Genomic DNA, 22,441 nt, shown 5'->3' on the forward strand with positions numbered 1-22,441 from the left:
GGGGAGACTCAGCATAGATTTCTGTTTGGTTGTGAGATAACAGGACAAGAACATTCCTCAAAAAGTCTCATAACATAACATGTCACATACAAACCTACTGGGAACATCCACTAATGGTTTTATTTGTCATTAAAAAGTACATGCCAACTCAAGATGCCATGCTTATTGTTTTCTAAAATAGTTAGTACACATCATTAAACCAAACTATTCCCATTTTACAAGGCCAATCCATTGAGCCTGTAACTAGCTATACTTACGGTTCTTACTTGACGGTCAGCTCTCGTTTAACTATCATTCCAACATCTGGTTAAGAAACTCAAGTTGAAGTTGGGTTTTTACTTTAGAAATAAATCGAGTTTCTCTGTAAATGTACATTTGTCAAAGTTCTCTGCACTATCTGCCTGGAATAGCTTACAGAGGGAGGGTCGGCTCACAGACCTGGTTACTCTTTGAGAATTTAAATCAGTTATAAAAAGCAGAGAACTTCATGCAATTGGTCACTACGACTGTTTTTGAACTTACTATGTTTTTATCTATATTTTGTTACTGATTTTATGTAATTTATTTGTGTGGTTGGGTATCTAAGTGTGTGTGAAACAGGGCATTGCTGTAAAAGAACATGCATGCTCAGTCAACCTACCCTGTATACTGTTATGTGCGCCCCTATGTCTTGGTGTATGTGGGGTGTGTGTCTCTCTCTCTCTCTCTCTCTCTCTCTCTCTGGCTCTCTGTAGCTCTCAGATTGCTTAATTGGTGATTGGCAGTGGGAAGAGCTACACCTGTTACAAGTAGATTGCACCTGATAGACTAGGATATATATACTACAGCCCTGTAATCCTGCTGGGTCCTCTACACAGACGGGCCTGGAGGATCACCCCATCTGTTTGCTACCTCATCATTTACCATTATACTAAATTCATTCATTGTTGTACTGAGATGTGGATACTTGCAGTTATCTTCAAAGTGCATTGTGAAATTTGTCTAAATTCTGGATTAAATCATTATTGTTGAATCTCTCTTGTTAGACTCCATTTTATGTTGTTGTTTGCCTGTGGCTAGCCGTAACATAATTGGGGGCTCGTCCGGGATCTGAACCCGGGTCTTTATTCGATACCCCTGGATATTTGGATTTGGACTTGGTATTTGGTAGTAGGCTAGCCTAGAGAATCAGTCGCATGTCAACACTGTTCTAGTATGTGATTGCCCTCCCTCTCTTCGGTTCTCGTGGTGGTGAGTATTTGCATCCGAGTGTGTGGCCTGCGTGTACTCGCCCGATTTAGAAATTTGTTTGTCATTTTCTTGTTTTATCTTTTTTTGTTTTTGATAGCGTCCCGGTGGGGGTTCGTTTCGGAGTGTGGGTTCTTGAGGGTTCCCCATTTGCACTCACGAGTTCAACGTTTAATATGCTCCGAGTCCGGTAAGCTATTGAAGACTAGAGAGAAATGAGACCGGTGTATGTTGTTGAATAGGAGGTTGAGCGATTTCACGCAGGTCTACGTTGTCCTTGGGTGGCATACTCTCCACTTCGTTTGATAATTATTGCTTTCTGTCTGTTTATTTGGGCGTTATGTCCGCTGAGAGGAACGGGATTTAGTTCGGTAATTATCACGAAGAGTTGATAATTGTGTCGTTTTTTTTTTTTTTTTTTTTTTCTAATTACGACATTTGGTAGACTTGGGGTTCAATAAGGTAGCTCGTTAATTGCTGCGTTTAGCATTATAGCAGTTCTTGTGGTGGTATGAACTCGCACTTGTAATCGGATAGGTAGCAAAACTCCCTTACGTCAAGTTGCGGTTGTGCTGGGCGATTACTGGCTCTTTAAGGCTTTGGGGTTGATCTGAATACCTAAAGTTTCCGTGAGCTATAGTGACGCCTGTATTGACGAATTTGTTTGCTACTTCCGTGTTTTAGTGCGTGCTACATTGTTGTCATTAGTATTTGCCACTTCTAGGCTACTATCAATAAACATTCGCCTGATCCGGCGTTTTGTTTATGGATTTGAGTGACGGTAGGTTATTCCTTAAGTCACGTTGTTCTGTGGTGTCAGAACTTGTTAATGCCGCTGGTTCCGTCTGTGATCACGGTGTTACTAATTTCCTTATGTGCTGAGTTGCGCATTTTGTTTTCGTGGTGTGTTAATCCCCTGCAGACAGTGCCCATTGCATTCCGTTTGTTTAACCCGTCTGTTTAATTAACTGAAAATGTCCAGAGTTAATGAATTTATTGAGGCTCCTTCAGAGGAGGCACTTGAGTATTTAACTAAAGACGAGTTGTTGGTACTTGCACACCATTATAATATTGAAGTTACTGCCGGTGAGAAGCGTATTAAGGAAAACGTTAAAGCTTCGGTAAAAGCTATTCTCATTGATTTAAACATTCTCCCAGAACTTTCAAACATGGCTGAGAAGGTGGAGGAGGAGGAGTTTGAGACTGAATCTCTCTTTCAACCCACAGGGGTCAGTGATGAGTCGATAAGACTGGAGAGGCTTAAACGGCTTGATATTGAGTCCAAGAAATTAGAAATTGAATCAAAAAAGCTGGAAATTGAGGCGAAAAAATTAGACCTAGAAACCTTGAGACTAAATTCCTCACTTCCAGCCTCTCCTCCTGTTTTTGATGTGGGCAGACACATTAAAATGGTACCTCCATTCTTTGAAAAAGACGTAGAGACGTATTTCTCTCATTTTGAGCGTGTGGCCACCTCTTTGAAATGGCCTAATAACGTGTGGACTCTTATGTTGCAATGTGTGTTAACTGGGAAGGCCCAGAGTACGTATGCTTCTTTGCCATCCGATGAAAGTCGGGATTATGAGTTGGTTAAACGTGCAATACTGCGTGCTTATGAGCTAGTGCCGGAAGCCTATCGGCAGCGCTTCAGGAACTGTAAGAAACTAGATAAACATACCTATGTAGATTTCGCCCGTGAGAAGGAGATCTTGTTTGATCAGTGGTGTACTTCTCAAAAGGTAGAAACAAAAAATCAACTTCGTGAGCTGATCCTCATAGAGGAGTTCAAAAACTGTGTGCCTGATGTTGTAGCCACCCATTTGCATGAGCACAAAGTATTGAAGCTCTCTGATGCTGCTGTGCTAGCTGATGAGTTTATCTTGACTCATAAGGTCACATTTAGTGAGAGACCATGGTAAGTATAAGCCCAGAGGCCGTTTCCCCCGTTCTGAGGTTCGTCCTGCGGAGGCTACTGTGGCTGTTAAAAGTGACAGTTCTACTCCTGATAAGACAAATTTATTCTGTAAATACTGCAAAAAGACAGGACATATGATTGCAGATTGTTTTATTCTTAAAAAGAGGAAGAAAGATGTTAAACCTATGGGTTTGGTTGTTTCCTCTCAGTCTCCTTTCGACATGGTCGGGTCAAACACTGAGTTTTTTAAGGAGCAAGATTCTCAGACTCGTAAGTATGAGCATTGTGACACTCAAACGGAGTATGCACCATTTATCACGGATGGCTATGTATCATTGTCAGGTCTGCAGGAAAACATGCCAGTACGCATTCTCCGTGACACGGGAGCAGCCCAGTCCTTCTTGTTGGATGGTGTGCTTCCCCTTTCTGAGAAAACGTCCACTGGCACGCATGTACTGGTGCGAGGGTTGGAGATGGGTTTTGTTGATGTTCCTTTACATAGAATCCATCTCATCTCTGACCTGATCACTGGAAATGTTGTTGTGGGGGTGCGTAAAAACCTACCAGTGCCCGGCATTACATTCCTCCTGGGTAATGATTTGGCCGGGGGAAATGTGTGGGGGCACTCTTCAACACCACCTGAGGTTGTCCCTGTGCCCCTGGTGCCTGAAGGTCCTGATGAATGTGCCCAAATGTATCCGGAAGTCTTTCCTACCTGTGTGCTAACTCGCTCTATGGTGAAACAACTACAGTCCAGTGTTAAGAGTGAGGATACAGAAGTTGATCTGAGCCATACTTTTCTCATGTGCCCTGACATGTCTGTGTCTCCCACAGCTCCGTTATCTGCTCCTGTGACATTGCCAACGGTGGAGGTGGAGAGTGTAAAAATTAGTGAGGTGCCCTTAGCCCGTGAAACTCATTTCTGCCCAAAGCGCTGATCCCTCACTTACTTCTCTGTATGAGACCGTCCATACTGATCAGGACATTGATGCAATTACTCAGGGTTACTTTTTGAAAGATGGCATCTTGATGAGGAAATGGAGGCCACGCACTAGTTCAGATGAGTGGGATGTCGTTTCCCAAATTGTCATTCCTGTGGGTTATAGACCACAGATTTTGAGTGTGGCACATGATGGTCTAGCTGGGCATCTGGGGGTAAACAAGACCTATAGTCGCATTCTCCGACATTTCTTTTGGCCTGGGTTGAAGCAGGATGTAGCCCAGTTTTGTAAATCCTGCCATGTCTGTCAAGTAGGTGGAAAACCGAACCAGACAATTTCGCCTGCTCCACTTTATCCGATACCAGTCATTTGTGAACCTTTTGAGCACGTCCTCATTGACATTGTAGGGCCACTCCCTAGGTCACGACATGGACACCAATACCTGTTAACAATCATGTGCGCTGCTACTCGGTTCCCCGAGGCTATTCCTTTACGGAACATTACTGCTAAAACAGTTGTGCGTGGGCTAACCAAGTTTTTCTCTGTGTTCGGGCTTCCAAAGATCATTCAAAGTGATCAAGGTTCGAATTTTATGTCGCGCATATTCACACAGATCCTTCAGCAGCTCCAGATTAGGCACAATGTTTCCAGCGCTTATCATCCAGAGAGTCAGGGGGCCTTGGAACGGTTCCATCAGACCCTTAAATCGATGTTGCGCATTTATTGTCTTGAGCTGGGTAAGGATTGGGAGGAAGGTGTTCCGTGGCTGCTCTTTGCATCTAGAGAGGCAGTACAGGAGTCTTTAGGTTTCAGTCCTGCTGATCTAGGTCCAATACGCGGTCCTTTGACCTTATTAAAGGAAAATTGGGTAAAAGACAGCCCTCAGCATAACCTGCTGAATTATGTGAGTGAGTTCCGCTCCAGACTACACAGAGCCTGTGAGTTAGCGCAGCAGAATTTGAAAATCGCACAAGGAAAAATGAAATCCTGGTACGATCGCAAAGCGGAAAGCAGACGGTTCGAACCTGGTGATAAAGTTCTGGTTTTGTTGCCCATCATTGGTTCGGCCCTGCAGGCTCGGTTTAGTGGGCCTTATGTGATAGAACGGCGGCTATGTGATCATTACCCCTGATAGGCGGAGGCGTACGCAGGTCTGTCACGTTAACATGCTCAAGCCCTACTATGAAAGACAACCTTCGAGTCCTCCTGACCTGGTACTGCACGCTAGCTCAAAGCCCTCGGTGGTAACTGCTGCTGGCGATGTTGAAACTCCGCCTTCTCATCCTTCGTCTTCCTCTGTCTGTCTAACTGTCACTACCTCGTGCCCGGAAGGGATGCTAGGGACAATTACACCACTCTCGGAGGAGAGTGCGGAGGAAGTTGTTGTTCCCTCACGATGTGTTGTTGAAGGCCGTTTAACAAATTCTGAAATGCTTGTTGCCCTCTCAGATAATCTACCTCATTTGTCAAGTGAGGAGCGAGACGACATCATTCACTTGGTTGAGTCGTATCCCTGCCTTTTCCAAGACGTGCCCAGTCGCACCACTGTCATTGAGCATGACATAGAAGTAGGATGTAACTTGCCCATTAAACAACATGCGTATAGGGTGAACCCTATTAAACAGCAGCTGTTGCGCAATGAGGTTGACTATTTGCTTAAGCATGATTTAGCTGAACCGAGTTCTAGTGCTTGGAGTTCTCCCTGTCTGCTTGTAAAGAAACCCGATGGGTCTTACCGTTTTTGTACTGATTATCGTCGTGTTAATTCGGTGACCAAACCTGATTGTTATCCCCTACCGCGGATGGATGATTGTGTTGACCGAGTGGGTTCTGCCATATTTGTTAGTAAATTCTATCTACTAAAGGGATATTGGCAAGTCCCCCTGTCAGCCCGTGCTAAAGAGATCTCTGCATTTGTGACGCCTAATCATTTTCTGCAGTATAAAGTCATGCCTTTTGGGATGCGAAACGCACCTGCCACATTTCAGCGTTTGGTCAATCATGTTTTGTCAGGTCTTCATGGTTGTGAAGCCTACCTTGATGTAATTGTGTACAGCTCATCATGGTCAGAACATCTTTGTCAGATTCAGGACCTCTTTGATCGCCTATCTGCTGCTTCCCTCACCATTAATCTTGCGAAGTGTGATTTTGGTAAAGCCACCGTCACTTATCTTGGTAAAATTGTGGGGAGGGGGCAGGTCCGTCCTCTGGGAGCAAAGATCGAGGCCATTTGTCAGTTCCCTATTCCGACAAACCGCAGGGAGTTGCGTGGGTTCCTTGGTATGGCGGGTTACTATAGGAACTTTTGTAAGAATTTTTCTTCAGTTGTTGTCCCTTTGACAAATCTTCTTAGCCCAAAATTAGATTTTTTATGGTCTGATTCCTGCCAACAAGCGTTCGAGAGTGTGAAAGCCCTCATGAGTAGAGCTCCAGTGCTGTCTGCCCCTGATTTCACGAAGCCTTCTCGGCTTGCGGTGGATGCGAGTGACTTTGGTGCGGGTGCTGTCCTTCTCCAGGTTGATCAAGATGATGTTGAGCATTCGATATGCTATTTTTCACGAAAGTTTAATTGTCATCAACGCAATTATTCCACCATTGAGAAGGAGGCGCTTGCCCTGGTACTCGCCCTACAACACTTTGAGGTTTATGTCAGCTCATCCTCTCCGGTTATCATCTATACAGACCATAATCCTTTGGTGTTTTTGGACCGTATGAAGAATGCTAACCAACGTCTCATGCGTTGGAGTTTGGTATTGCAAGCCTTTGATTTAGAAATTCATCACATACGTGGTAAAGACAACGTCGTGGCTGACGCTCTGTCTCGAGTCTAGAGAATTGCTATATCCCTCGTGTTGCTGTTTTCGAGTTCTTTCTCTCTATCTGTCTTTGACCTGCTCTCTCTCACGTATTGTATCCCTAGGCGCCAGGGCTACAGACGATGGTGGTTGAGCGTGAAGTTGTGAGTATGTGGACCTGGTGGGGGGAAGAATATATTAAAGATCTATAAAATGACTACCATCAGCTCGCCTCTCCTTACCTCGGATCTGCATGACCACGTTTTAACTTTGTAGGTGCGATGTCGGGGGTAGGTTGGTAAACGAGGGGGGGGGAAGGATTATTATTTGTTTGAGTAAATGCCCTAAAGTGCATTACCTCTAAACTACTATGTAGTGTTATGATATTTATCATTTATTATTAGTTACTGTCTCCACTTGGTAATTATTGTTTGTTATAGCTGCTGAGTATATGGTTGCATGTATTTTGCTTATTTGGCTTCCTCTTTGTAGGAAACCTTTTAAGGGGGGAGGTGTTATGTGCGTATGTGGGGTGTGTGTCTCTCGCTCTCTCGCTCTCTCGCTCTCTCGCTCTCTCGCTCGCTCGCTCTCTCGCTCGCTCGCTCTCTGTAGCTCTCTGTAGCTCTCTGTAGCTCTCTGTAGCTCTCTGTAGCTCTCTGTAGCTCTCTGTAGCTCTCAGATTGCTTAATTGGTGATTGGCAGTGGGAAGAGCTACACCTGTTACAAGTAGATTGCACCTGATAGACTAGGATATATATACTACAGCCCTGTGATCCTGCTGGGTCCTCTACACAGACGGGCCTGGAGGATCACCCCATCTGTTTGCTACCTCATCATTTACCATTATACTAAATTCATTCATTGTTGTACTGAGATGTGGATACTTGCAGTTATCTTCAAAGTGCATTGTGAAATTTGTCTAAATTCTGGATTAAATCATTATTGTTGAATCTCTCTTGTTAGACTCCATTTTATGTTGTTGTTTGCCTGTGGCTAGCCATAACATATACATAAAGCTTAAATAAATAAAATAATAAGAATATACAGCTGGCCGAGTCAGGTAGAGGAGTGAAGCTATGTATACATTGGGGTAAACAGCCACACTTTTGGGGGGAGAGTGTTAAAGTCAAGCTATGCTAACAGATACCAGCAGATTCATGGTTCAAATAAAGAAACGCTAGATGGTTTACCACATTCAAGTTTCTAAAATGGTTACTTGACGTCAAGAAAGCTGTTCGCTTAACAGTTTAAAATAGATATGACAACTGAGTCAATGGAAAATTAAGACCAACAGTCACAGACAACCAGAAAGAATGAGATATAAACAGCATTTGGCTTTTTAAAAAAATTGTGAATATTTGTATCTTCAATTGGTTAATATCAACAGCGATGCTCAACATTTGTGATTGTGCATACTCTGGCCCAGTACCATACAAGTTGTGAAAAAGATTTTTCTCCTGAGGATAGCAACATCAACCCCCAGGTAAAACCACAGCCAATTTTCTGCAACTTACATGCCCACCCAATGTCCATGCTTTCAGATGAGTGTCACCGTTTATATGAGCTGTTTATCTTAATCCATTAATTAAATTGCAATTAAAATCCATAAGCCTACTTCTATTTTAAAACATCAAATAAGCATGATCCTAACTGGTATGCGTCATAATTCTGGGTCAAATAAAAAGAAAGGTAGCTGGGGAGAATTCCCAAAATTGTCTTATAAATGAAAACATACCTGTGGCTAAGTCAATGCATAAATATGGTGATACAAAATGGGTAGACTGCCACACGTAACCTAGTAATCTAGACAACACAAACTACCCAAGAATAAAACCCTGCTTAACCCCTGTACACAAACAAGTGTTTTCTAATGGTCTCTTGACATTTATATGTAATAAAAATATATTCTAACATAAAAAGTGTCTACTCCAGCATTAACCTCCCTTTGCATCTTACAATGATGCACATTGCAATAATTGCTGTGTTCTAATATTTCTCCAAATTAAAGTCGCATACGGTAACACAAGAGGTCTTCTGGCACGAGTGAGCTGATAGGTACGATCTGAGAGCTGGGAGTTGGGATGAGAGAGCTACGAGGTGGGAGCACTGAGCTCACTCAAGCTCCAAGGTGCGAGGTGCGAGCTTGGATCAGCAAACTGAGAGCTGGGAGCTGGGAGTTCGGCTCTAGGTGCAAGCTCAGAGCTACGAGCTCACTGCTCACATTTGAGGATTGAACTTTAATGCAATAATTTTCTTATTCTATTTTGTTTTCCCTTCGTGCTACTGATGTAATAAACAATACATTCCCCAAGCTCATTTAAAATCGACAATGATCTTTTGATTATGCTGCTCTTTAATACACTGTGCAGGTGTTCTTACCTGTGTGCTGAGCTCCTGGGCTGTTGAGTGAGGTCTGGCCCAGTGTGCTGTACACATCTTGGTATGGAGAGGCCAGGTCAGTGTATATGCCTTCTGAATCTTTGGAGACTGTAGATGCAGCCATTTCTGACAACTTCTGCTAGTGCTCTGTCCAGTATTTCTCTTTATATATTTTGTGTCACTGTGGTCTGTGGTACTTGAACAGAAAATAAACTCGCATCGAGAGATCAGGAAGCTGATCAAGGCTCGACATTAACACCCGCCACCCCCCAAAAGCCATCTGAAATGAAATACTACATGATACTACAACTCCCATGAGTGATGGGAGCACACAGTGTGCACATCCCAATGGCCATCTACTTCACCCCTCTCTAGCTTCCTCTGTTCGATAAGGTGAACTCAACCAAAATAAAACAGCCACACACAGCACTGCATATCCAAATGTGTGTAGGCTATACCTGTACTCACTGCAGCTTCAAAGTGTTTGTTTAATGACCCCAGCAGAGAGCGATTCAAGTTCTCCAGTTCTGATCGGGAAACGAAGAGCTGACAATAATTGCAGCATCAAACACAGAAAACAGCAATGGTTCAGTAAGGAGCATGCATTTTATGCAAATGAAAAAAAATGCAAAAGGTAGAAAAAAGAAAATATAGTTCTAAAGAGAATGTGATTACAGCTGGTCTATTTATTATTTTTACACAGGTTCATAGTCACAATATAAGAGCACTAATTAAAATTTTCCAGTTTTTCAAATTTTCGAATACACTCATGAGACATGATGAAATCACACTTAAATTTGAACAATCTTTTCTGAGATTGATTTCCATCTTGTTGATCCCGCGATAACACAATTAAAATGCCTTTCTCCTGCTCCAGATGTTACACATGATATAGCATAGAAAGCTGTGCTACAGATCCAGGGCCAGGATTGAGTAGCAGCTTAGCATGTACAGGAAGCCGAAGTACCAGCTTTGTGATCACCAATAAACAACAAATAAAACAGCATCATCAGAAGACAGCGTATTTCTTAGAAAACAGTAAGTTTATTTCTAAAAATAAAAAAAGATGTGATCAAATAATAGCGAGGACCTTCTTTGCTTTGGTTTGTGTTTGCATGTTTACATGGTTTGCACTCTTCTTTAATTTCTGTCTTCCATTGTTTCACGTTTCATATTAATTTTTTATCACACTTATCCTATCCTGAGTTTTTTTAAAAACCTATTTTATACGCAGCCACAGGGTGGCAGTGTTACCTTTCAGTTTATGAGTACAAAAGCAATAATGAAAGACATGGCAAAAATGATAAACAAAATGGCATTTGTTCATTTCTAAACTTTAATACTCAATGCATAAATAATATACTTTCACATAAATGGACTGCATTTATATAGCGCTTTATCCAAAGCGCTTTACAATTTATGCCTCTCATTCATCAGAGCAGTTGGGGGTTAGGTGTCTTGCTCAGGGACACTTCGACATGCCCAGGGCGGGGATCGAACCAGCAACCCTCCGACTGCCAGACAACCGCTCTTAATTCCTGAGCTATATTCACAATATTTTAAACTCAAATGAATAACATTAAACATTAGTGTGCACCTGACATAACAATGAGTACAAAGTTAATGTCAGTGTGGCAAAGTAATGCTGTTTCTGTTGTATGGTTAAAAAATACTAACCATCAATGAATTTAACAGAGCATTCATCATTTTTATTTGTAACTGAATAGAAATTTCCGTTTTGTGTGTTCGAGAGCGAGAGAGAGTGTGTGTGTGTGTGTGCATGTGTGTATGTGTGTTCGTGTGCACGCACTGTGTTTAATTTATAAAATGCATGATTTGCTATATATTTAGTGACATTATAATAGGAGGCAAGGGGACTTACTTCTCTTGGATTGATTTTGACTGTTTCATGACATCAAGTGACATCATGAGTTATGTCACAGTTAGCCTAGCATCCTGAATAAGCATGTTTAATTTCACCCTTTATAATGTTAGCTATTAGCCTGGTGACATTATTGGTTATGTCACTGTAGCAGTCGGTCCGCCGGAGAGGTGGATTGGTCTCGGTTGTGCCGGCTGGTGGAGAGAGCACACGCACCTGGGTTGTGTTAGCTAATTAGCCCAGGGGCTTAAAGGTGTGCTGCTCTCCACAGTTCGGGGCCTAGATCGGGAGCTAAAACCGAGGGAGCAGTTATGATTTTCATTTTGTTTTATTTTGAGCACTGAAAAGGAAAGGAATTCTCAGCTTGGATTCTGGAGGAGCTGGACCTGGAAGGCGGGTCGGCTACAAAGCAGGGAACTGAAAAGTTGCTACTGTTTTACTTTCTTTTGTCTTTGTTATTTTAGCTTGTTTTAGTTTATTGTTTTTGCCCAGAACCCATGAGGGGGAAGGGTGAAGGTGTCCGTTTATTTTATTTCATGTTTGTGTGTGCGTGCTCTCTCTCCAGGCGACATTACGGGTGTTCCCTGGTACTGCCGCATCGCTCCTCCAGGGGGGTCACGCTTGGCATGTGACAGTTTGGTGCCGAAACCAGGGAGGGAGCGGTCTCGGCGTAAGCCGAATTAGCCTTCGGCTGAATTCTCTGGTGGAAGGTGTGGAGCAGTCGGTCCGCCGGAGAGGCGGATTTGTCTCGGCTGCGCCGGCTGGAGGAGAGAGCACACGCACCTGGGCTGCGTTAGCTAATCAGCCCAGGGGCTTAAAGGCGTGCTGCTCTCCACAGTTCGGGGCCGAGGCCCGGAGCTAACACCGAGAGTGCTGCTATGATTTTCCTTTTGCTTTTGTTTGGGCACTTAAGTAAACTGCACGGTTTCGTGCTTGTTTACTTAAGTCATAGAGTCACATACCACTTGTTTATTTGTGGGTACGGGTGGTTTTTGGCTTTAGGTCACAGCCTCTGTTTGGAGAGCCTTTATGAGATACTGAGTAAATAGGTACTGAGAGCTCTTTCTATTGGCAGATACTTTTACACAATGAACACATAAGACATCAACTTTAGTAGCAAAGTGACAGCTGTTCTCAATTTTAATATAAAGGTACAGTATCACAACCACATAATGAGGACCATTTTAAATATGTTCTTTAATTTTTTTAAACTTACAGTATGTCCAGAACAAATAATGTGATAGCTTGAATATACTCTGCATGTACAGTCATTTCAGTGCATTTAAAAAAGCTTAGTCTCACAGACACATTTCTAGTTAAAATAGCAGTATGTATGTATTTCCAACATTAACGGCAACATTGTGGTCTGCTTATTGGTCCTGTGTTTGACCGTCAAACCTGCCATGTTCAACTGCCTCTCACAAGGTAAAATAACCAAAAACATACAATGAAAAAAATGGTTTAGGGGAGCAGAGCATTCGTTTCACAGATCCATTGCTCCTTATTATAACAGTAATAAGCAGCCCATCCATTCTTCTCAATGAAGGCACAATCATACCCACTTTGATCAGCTGGCTTTCCACTCCCCCAGAATCTGAAAAGAAAGCAAAGACTGAGACACAGAAGCTCTACTTCTCTGCGGTTTTCTACAGAGATACAGGGACTCCTTCTCATTCTCTGTCTATTGCCGTCAGTGATACAGAGAGTTCAGACAGCGTAATTATATATCTTGTTGGAAGATAATTCTGGATTAACTGTACTCATTAAATCAACCTCATCATACAAACAGAGCAATATTAAAGATAAAAGGGGTAAAGTACACATATGCACTATCATAACCAGAAATATATCCAGTGACATATTTCACTGCAGTAACACAAACCTAAGACTGGCTTCCATCAGAAAAACATTCATATTTCTGATCTGCCTAGATGTTGTTTCAAATTATACAGGATTGTGTCTGTCTATAATTTTTATCATTTTAATTTTAATTTGTGTAAGAATTCTTACCCTTTCTGCAGAGGGGTTTCATCCACCCAGAGCCAGTTACTCTTAAATTCTGAGCGACTCAGTCCAATCCAGGCATGGGATTTTGCCATGTTGGTGATGAACCGCTGAAAACAAGCACAGAATGACCCTCACTGCTCTCTCTGTGGATGTAGACACTGAGAGACAAACAGCCCACACTGACACTTCCTCGATCTGAGAGATACTGTGATATGTTCTGAGTAAGGACCCAGACGCAGACCAGGGAAATCCAAAAAAACGTTGTCTTTATTCAGTCCAAGGTTCGAAGCCAGGTAATCAGAGAGAGGACGGTGCCGAATCGAGTTTCCAAAATAGTGAAAAGACAGGCAAAAAATCAAAAACCAGGAGATCAGAATGGCGAGGGTACAAAGGGACAGGCAAAAGAGAAGTCAAGGCAAAGCGAAGGTCAAACCAGAAGCCAACAAAACCAAAAGGGGCAGGCAAACTCGAAGTCGGGCAAAGGGATGTCGCAGGAATCTCGATAGACAAAGGCTTACTAACAATCGGCACAATGAATTCGATCAACGTTCTGACTCTGAGCTGGTGGAAAAGACTGACATTTATACACTGGGGAAGGTAACAATCAAGGAGGGGCTAAGTGAGTGAGGGAGGAGTAACAAACAACATCCAGGTGAAGAACATTAGGAAAACTAATTCAATGACAGGGGACTGACAAAACGCGGACTGGAATCACAGACAACAATGATAATAGACGGCCTGGGTGAAGCAGGTAAAACACGTGCAGAGAGAGAGGTGCAGTTAGAGCAAGAGACAGGTGCAGGCAATTGCAGAACTCGGCGTTAGAGCAGGCTAGAAAGAAAAGGGGCGGAGCTACAGCGCAGCATGGAAAAGGGGAGACTGGTTAATGTATTAGTATAGTGATCTAAACTATCAAAAACCCAAAACTAGTGTGTGTTAGTCCATTAGTAATATTCACATGTTAGTATATTAGTGAGGTTAGTACTTTACAATCTATAAGTTAGTAGGGATTAGTAGAAATTAGTAAAACTAGAAATAAGCAGGAAGTAAAGCGAGACTGGAAAGAAGGGGGGAAACCACGAAAACCCGGAACCACCCGAATAGTGAAATCACACAAGTACAGGGGAGTGAAGCAGCTCAGGGAACACAGACACAGAGACAGTACTGGGGAGACAAGTGACCGGGAATACAGACAATATACTGAGCTACAGCATGAGCCACACCCCACTGATATATGCGATTCACTCATAGTGTTAATATTGAACACGTTAGATTGTAAGAACCAACACAAGATGAGAAACATAATTACATTTGCAGTGGCTACTTATGGATGTATGTTGCCAGTTTTATCTCCAACCACTCACTCACTGTCTCATTCATTAATTCATTCCCAGAGCCTTACCTGTTCCTCTTCACTCTCTATAATCACCAGGTCAGCTCCCCGTTTAATGCAGTCACTGCGACTGTCCGTCCAGGTCTTTCTCTCAGTAGAGAAGTAGTAACATTTGAAGGAGAACTGCTCCCAGCCCTGTGGACAGGGTTTACACACTCTGCCTGTACAGGAAGAACAGGCAGCAGACTCTGAGAATTACATTTTCATATGTAATAGTGTAAATGTAAATGCTTTTCTGCAGATGAACAACAGAGTAGCACCACTCACTCTGTGAACTGGAGGGACAGTACTGCTCCAAATAGGGGAGTTTCTTAAATATTGCATTGTAATTTCTCTGTTGTTGGACCTTCTCTTCATTCATGGTGCTGCAACTGGTTTTGAGCTTGTCCAGGTCTCTCTCCAACATTGAATATTTGCCTGATTGAATTGTATTTAATACACAAGGAGAAGGGCAATCCTTAGAATAAAATTATCAAAAAATATGACCACTTATCAGGATGACACAGACCACTGTGCTAACTTGTGGAAACAGAAGCTCAAAGCCATAGGCTGACCTCATCATTTAGGTTTGTGCACTGTGAATGAAGAAATATAGGAAACTAGGAAAAAAATAAATAAAAGTTGAGTGAAATTTAAATTTGTGTTGTTAAATCAATGTATTAATTTACACAGTGTTAGAGAATTATGAACAATTTTTTTTTATTTGGGCTCTGTAAGAATATTGCAGTATATATTTGACAGTATATATGAAAAAATATCTATATACAGATGGGTGACAAATTATATTTTAAATTTTTTTAAATATATACATTTTTTATGTAAATTATAGAATCAACACTACAATAAAGATCTATCATGCAACAAAAAAAAATGCATTTCAGGATGAAGTGTTTGCTTCTAGTCCAAATTTAATGCGTCTCAATTACATTGTCGAACTGTGTTTTGCTAAGCATGTTGAGTGGTATTTGAAAAAAATAATGACCAAAAGTGATCAAGGCATCAACATCACATATTAGCTCTTATGTCGCAACTTATTTATTACTTATATTCATTTTTTCTTAAAATAGAATGCACATCAACAGCTGGGTGAAAATATAGGGGATTAGCCAAAAGCAATATCCTGCATATGTCAGCCTCACTATATGATATTCATTTGTAAAATGACAGAACAGATTTGTTTTTTACTTTAAAATGACAGTTTACTAGGATCACAGGAGGAACAGGCAGCAGACTCTGAGAATTACATTTTCATATGTAATAGTGTAAATGTAAATGCTTTTCTGCAGATGCACAACAGAGTAGCACCACTCACTCTGTGAACTGGAGGGCCAGTACTGCTCCAAGAAGGCAAGTTTCTTAAATATTTCATTGTACTTACCCTGTTGTTGGACCTTCATGGTGTTGCAACTGGTTCTGAGCTCCTCCAGGTCTCTCTCCAACATTGAATAGTTCTCTGATTGATTTGTATTTAATACACAAGGAGAAGGGCAATTCTTAGAAAAAAATTATCAAAAAATATGACCACTTATCAGGATGACACAGACCACTGTGCTAAATTGTGGAAACAGAAGCTCAAAGCCATAGGCTGACCTCATCATTTAAGTTTGTGAACTGTGAATGAAGAAATATAGGCATACTAGTAAAGAAAAATTTTAAAGTTGAGTGAAATTTAAATTTGTGTTGTTAAATCAATGTATTAATTTACACAGTGTTGGAGAATTATGAACAGTTTTTTTGTTTATTTGGGCTCTGTAAGAATATTGCAGTATATATTTAACAGTATATGTGAATGAATAAATATCTATATATCTACAGATTTTCATATGTAATAATGTAAATGTAAATGCTTTTCTGCAGATGCACAACAGAGTAGCACCACTCACTCTGTGAACTGGAGGGCCAGTACTGCTCCAAAAAGAGGAATTTCTTAAATATTTAATTGTACTTACTCTGTTGGTGGACCTTCTCTTTATTCGTGGTGCTGCAATTGCTTCTGAGCTTTTCCAGGTCTCTCTCCAACATTGAATAGTTCCCTGATTGACTGGTATCTAATACACAAAGGGAAATGCATTCTTTAGGAAATAAAAGTATTGATTAAGGACATTTACCGAAATTCACCACAGTTCAGTATGATACAGACCACTGTACTAATCTTTGGAAACAAAAGCTCAGAGCCACATCATTTTTTAGGTTTGTGGCCTGTGAATGAAGAAATTTAGGCAAACTATGAAAAAAGTATTTTAAAAAGTTGAGTGAAATTTTAATTGTGTTGTAAAATCAATGTATTACTTTTATTACTTTACACAATGTTGGAGAATTATGAATAACCATTGTTTATTTGGGCTCTGTAAGACTATTTTAGTATATATGTGTCACGGTACGGGTGCTGGGACCCAGGCGCAGAGTGGGAAAAAACCACGAAACTCCAAAAGGGAAAAATTAACAAAGACTTTACTAACAGGCAAACAAACAGGGAACAAACAAGGCCACAATGGGCAAAACCACAAACTCAAAAAATATCTAAACAAAGCAGAAAACAAGAGGGACTCACAAATACAGGCAGGGCAGAACACGGTCAGGGCAGAACGCAGGCAGGCAGAGCACAAGGGTAATTCAAACAGGTAGGTCAAACACATACAAGTAAGGAACAAAACACAAACAGGTAAAAAAAAAAAAAACAGGCAGGTACAAAGGGTCTGAAACATCGGAAACAAACACAAACAGGTAAAAAACGCAGGCAGGTACAAAGGGTCAGAACAAACGCAACTCGGGGACAAACACAAGTCAGAACAAACGCAGGCAGGTAAATACGGTTTGCAAACAGAGATTGGAAACAAACACAAGTCAGAACAAACGCAGGCAGGTAAATACGGTTTGCAAACAGAGATTGGAAACAAACACAAGGAACCAGCACCTGAGTCAAGGGAACAGAGAACTTAAATAGACAAGGGGTAACAAGACACAGGTGAACTCAAAACAATCAAACCAAAAAAGGAGGGGATAACAAGACACAGGTGAACTCAAAAAACAATCAAACCAGAAGGAGGGGATAAGACACAGGTGGGAACAATGATGGAATAACGAGACAACCAATAATACAATTAACAGGGGGGGAACAGGACACAAAACAGAAGTGCCGCCATCTGGTGGCCCAACAGGGAAAACGCAGACAGGAACACCGGAACATGACAATATGTGAATGAAAAAAAATTATATATATATATATATATATATTTATACTTATATATATATATATATATGCATACAGATGGGTGACAAGTTACATAAATTATATAATTTTATAAATATATACATTTATTTATATACAGTATATATATATAACAAAAAATATGCAAAAAGTGCATTTCATGAGCAAGTCTTTGCTTCTCGTCCAAATTAAAAATGTCTCAATTACATTGTCAAACTGTGTTTTGGTAAGAATGTTGAATGGTTTTTGAAAAAAATAATGGCCAGCAATGATCAAGGCATCAACATCACATATTAGCTCTTATGTACTAACTTATTTATTATTTGTAAATGTATATAGTTTTTTTTTAATAGAATGTTTATAAACTGCTGGATGAAAATGAAAGGGATTGGCCAGAAGCAATACCCTGAATCCCACTATATGAAATTAATTTGTAAAATGGCAAAACCGATCTGTTTTTTACTTTTAAATGACAGTAAAGAGACACAGACAGTTACTCACAGAGGACACACAGGACTAATGTGGCAGCCAGTAAGAGAGCACACAGCAGCCCCAGACACACTGCAGCCCGTCTGTAGGGATGTGAGCTTTGCCCACTGTGCCCTGTGGTCAAGAAAACAGACCAGTTAAGCAGAATGTTTCATTTCCTTGATGTTTTATATAGCTGTTCTTGTAGCTAGTCTTTTTTCAATTTCAAACCAAACATACTGCAGTAAAGTTTTACAACAGCAAATAAAAATCCACTACTGCAAACTCTGATATTCACCTACGTAACTACCAAATATTCACAAAATAAAAATACAGCAGGTCTGCACTCCTAAATGAATATAAGAGTGTGGGCCTACTCCATTTCGATCTCAATTTTATGTGACTACATTAGGTCAAAAAATGTTCAACTCTTCAGAAGAAAAGCAAGTGTGTGGGATGTAAGACTCTGCCCATTGGGGGTCAGATAAGGTTCTGTTCTAATATATTGTTTCTGTGCGTGTGTGTGTGTGCGCGCGCGTGTGTGTGTGTGTTTGTGCTTTCTTCACCATTCTCATCAAAAGTTTACATTTCCTGTTGAATGATGCATCACACACTAAAGGGCATGTGTTCCTGTTAACACTAACATGTTTAAACAATTGCTGTGTTACATCTAGACCTACATTTTCAAATGGCATGGAAGACAGCATTAAAATGGATGGGATAGACACACATCAAGAGGGGAAGACAGAAGGAGGAAAATGAAAAATAGTGGAACTGGAGGATGCGCTTGTGGAAGGAGAGGAAGGAGAAAACTTGAGATTTTGTTTTGGTGTCACGTCAGTTTCACAAAGCTGTACTTATTATACTTTCAAAATAGAATAGAGTACGGGGCTCCTGTGTGGCTCATTCTGTTAAGGAACTGTGACTGACAGCCCTGCAGAGAAATGCACAACTGACATCACCCAAAGAAAAGACTGTTTGAGACAGAATCTAATCGCACACTAGGGCTGGTCAATCTGGCACCTGTGGTCCAACTGTTGAGCTGCACATAAAGTGTCTTCCTCCAACTCCCCTCTGCTAGGGCTGGACTACGGCGTGATAAGAAGCAGTGGCTGACATCCTGTGCTTTGGAGGAGACCACATCCTTCTCTGCACTCTTCCAAAACGATAACGAGGTTTCAGCAATAAGCGATGAAGATGCATTCAAACTCGGAAAAAAGTGGGAAAGCACTTAAAAATACATAAATAAATATATAATAAAATAGAATAGTTATTGTCTATGTCAAAATAATTTTGTCTCTTTGACTTCAAAGAAGACGCATAAACATATCCTCAACTAACACTAAACATTTCAAGAACACTGGGGAGACTCAGCATAGATTTCTGTTTGGTTGTGAGATAACAGGACAAGAACATTCCTCAAAAAGTCTCATAACATAACATGTCACATACAAACCTACTGGGAACATCCACTAATGGTTTTATTTGTCATTAAAAAGTACATGCCAACTCAAGATGCCATGCTTATTGTTTTCTAAAATAGTTAGTACACATCATTAAACCAAACTATTACCATTTTACAAGGCCAATCCATTGAGCCTGTAACTAGCTATACTTACGGTTCTTACTTGATGGTCAGCTCTCTTTTAACTATCATTCCAACATCTGGTTAAGAAACTCAAGTTGAAGTTGGGTTTTTACTTTAGAAATAAATCGAGTTTCTCTGTAAATGTACATTTGTCAAAACTACCTTATTGCCGGTTCGTGATTATGGTGAAGTATATAACATGAACGCACATACCTATCATCTTCACATAATAGGCAAAGTGTATCATGGAGATTTATCACAAGTAGAAGCCTCACTCATCATTGCTGACTGTACTCAGTGGTTGGTTGGCTCGCCCTATCCATGCATCGATTTGGCCACAGGTATGTTTTCATTTATAAGACAATTTTGGAAATTCTTCCCAGCTCTCTTTCTTGTAATTTGACCCGGAATTATGGTGCATACCAGTAAGGATAACAGAAACTTTGATAACAAAGTTTCCTACTGTCCGTACTGAGCTAGGTAAAAAGGCTTTTAAGTTCTCTGCACTATCTGCCTGGAATAGCTTACAGAGGGAGGGTCGGCTCACAGACCTGGTTACTTTTTGAGAATTTAAATCAGTTATAAAAAGCAGAGAACTTCATGCAATTGGTCACTACGACTGTTTTTTAACTTACTATATTTTTATCTATATTTTATTACTGATTTTATTAGTATTTATTTGTGTGTTTGGGTATCTAAGTGTGTGTGAAACAGGGCATGGCTGTAACAGCCACACTTTTGGGGGGAGAGTGTTAAAGTCAAGCTATGCTAACAGATACCAGCAGATTCATGGTTCAAATTAAGAAACATTCAGGTTTCTAAAATGGTTACTTGACATCAAGAAAGCTGTTCGCTTAACAGTTTAAAATAGATATGACAACTGAGTCAATGGAAAATTAAGACCAACAGTCACAGACAACCGGAAAGAATGAGATACAAACTGCCTTTGACTTTTAAAAAAAATTGTGAGTATTTGTATCTTCTATTGGTTAATATCAACAGCGATGCTCAACATTTGTGATTGTGCATACTCTGAAAGGTAGCTTTGGAGAATTCCCAAAATTGTCTTATAAATGAAAACATACCAGTGGCTAAGTCAATGCATAAATATGGTGATACAAAATGGGTAGACTGCCACACGTAACCTAGTAATCTAGGGCTCCACACAAACTACCCAAGAATAAAACCCTGTTTAACCCCTGTACACAAACAAGCGTTTTCTAATGGTCTCTTGACATTTATATGTAATAAAAATATATTTGAACATAAAAATTGCCTACTTCAGCATTAACCTCCCTTTGCGTCTTACAATGATGCACATTGCAATAATTGATGTGTTCTAATATTTCTCCAAATTAAATGTGCATACGGTAACACAAGAGGTCTTCTGGCAAGAGTGAGCTGATAGGTACGATCTGAGAGCTGGGAGTTGGGATGAGAGAGCGACGAGGTGGGAGCACTGAGCTCACTCAAGCTGCAAGGTGCGAGGTGCGAGCTTGGATCAGCAAACTGAGAGCTGGGAGCTGGGAGTTCGGCTCTAGGTGCAAGCTCAGAGCTACGAGCTCACTGCTCACATTTGAGGATTGAACTTTAATGCAATAATTTTCTTATTCTATTTTGTTTTCCCTTCGTGCTACTGATGTAATAAACAATACATTCCCCAAGCTCATTTAAAATCGACAATGATCTTTTGATTATGCTGCTCTTTAATACACTGTGCAGGTGTTCTTACCTGTGTGCTGAGCTCCTGGGCTGTTGAGTGAGGTCTGGCCCAGTGTGCTGTACACATCTTGGTATGGAGAGGCCAGGTCAGTGTATATGCCTTCTGAATCTTTGGAGACTGTAGATGCAGCCATTTCTGACAACTTCTGCTAGTGCTCTGTCCAGTATTTCTCTTTATATATTTTGTGTCACTGTGGTCTGTGGTACTTGAACAGAAAATAAACTCGCATCGAGAGATCAGGAAGCTGATCAAGGCTCGACATTAACACCCGCCACCCCCCAAAAGCCATCTGAAATGAAATACTACATGATACTACAACTCCCATGAGTGATGGGAGCACACAGTGTGCACATCCCAATGGCCATCTACTTCACCCCTCTCTAGCTTCCTCTGTTCGATAAGGTGAACTCAACCAAAATAAAACAGCCACACACAGCACTGCATATCCAAATGTGTGTAGGCTATACCTGTACTCACTGCAGCTTCAAAGTGTTTGTTTAATGACCCCAGCAGAGAGCGATTCAAGTTCTCCAGTTCTGATCGGGAAACGAAGAGCTGACAATAATTGCAGCATCAAACACAGAAAACAGCAATGGTTCAGTAAGGAGCATGCATTTTATGCAAATGAAAAAAAATGCAAAAGGTAGAAAAAAGAAAATATAGTTCTAAAGAGAATGTGATTACAGCTGGTCTATTTATTATTTTTACACAGGTTCATAGTCACAATATAAGAGCACTAATTAAAATTTTCCAGTTTTTCAAATTTTCGAATACACTCATGAGACATGATGAAATCACACTTAAATTTGAACAATCTTTTCTGAGATTGATTTCCATCTTGTTGATCCCGCGATAACACAATTAAAATGCCTTTCTCCTGCTCCAGATGTTACACATGATATAGCATAGAAAGCT

The 22,441-nt window shown here is 40.8% G+C and overlaps 3 protein-coding genes across 3 annotated transcripts in view; 1 reads left to right on the forward strand and 2 right to left on the reverse strand.

The window, feature by feature from the left end:
• The window catches only part of LOC118209567 (CD209 antigen-like), a 91,804-nt gene that overhangs the window by 56,853 nt on the left and 12,510 nt on the right, over positions 1 to 22,441 (reverse strand). The window lies entirely within an intron of this gene.
• Positions 1 to 22,441, reverse strand: part of LOC118209565 — a 107,441-nt gene that overhangs the window by 29,226 nt on the left and 55,774 nt on the right. The gene's annotated exons all lie outside the window — the stretch shown is intronic.
• On the forward strand, positions 1,648 to 4,900 carry LOC118209570. The gene is made up of 2 exons (XM_035385010.1): positions 1,648 to 2,008; positions 3,485 to 4,900. Exons 1-2 carry the CDS (start codon positions 1,993 to 1,995, stop codon positions 4,078 to 4,080), a joined length of 612 nt encoding a protein of 203 aa, XP_035240901.1. The 5' UTR covers positions 1,648 to 1,992; the 3' UTR covers positions 4,081 to 4,900.

The sequence above is a fragment of the Anguilla anguilla genome, chromosome 12, assembly GCF_013347855.1.
Source record: "Anguilla anguilla isolate fAngAng1 chromosome 12, fAngAng1.pri, whole genome shotgun sequence".
Lineage (NCBI taxonomy): Eukaryota > Metazoa > Chordata > Actinopteri > Anguilliformes > Anguillidae > Anguilla > Anguilla anguilla.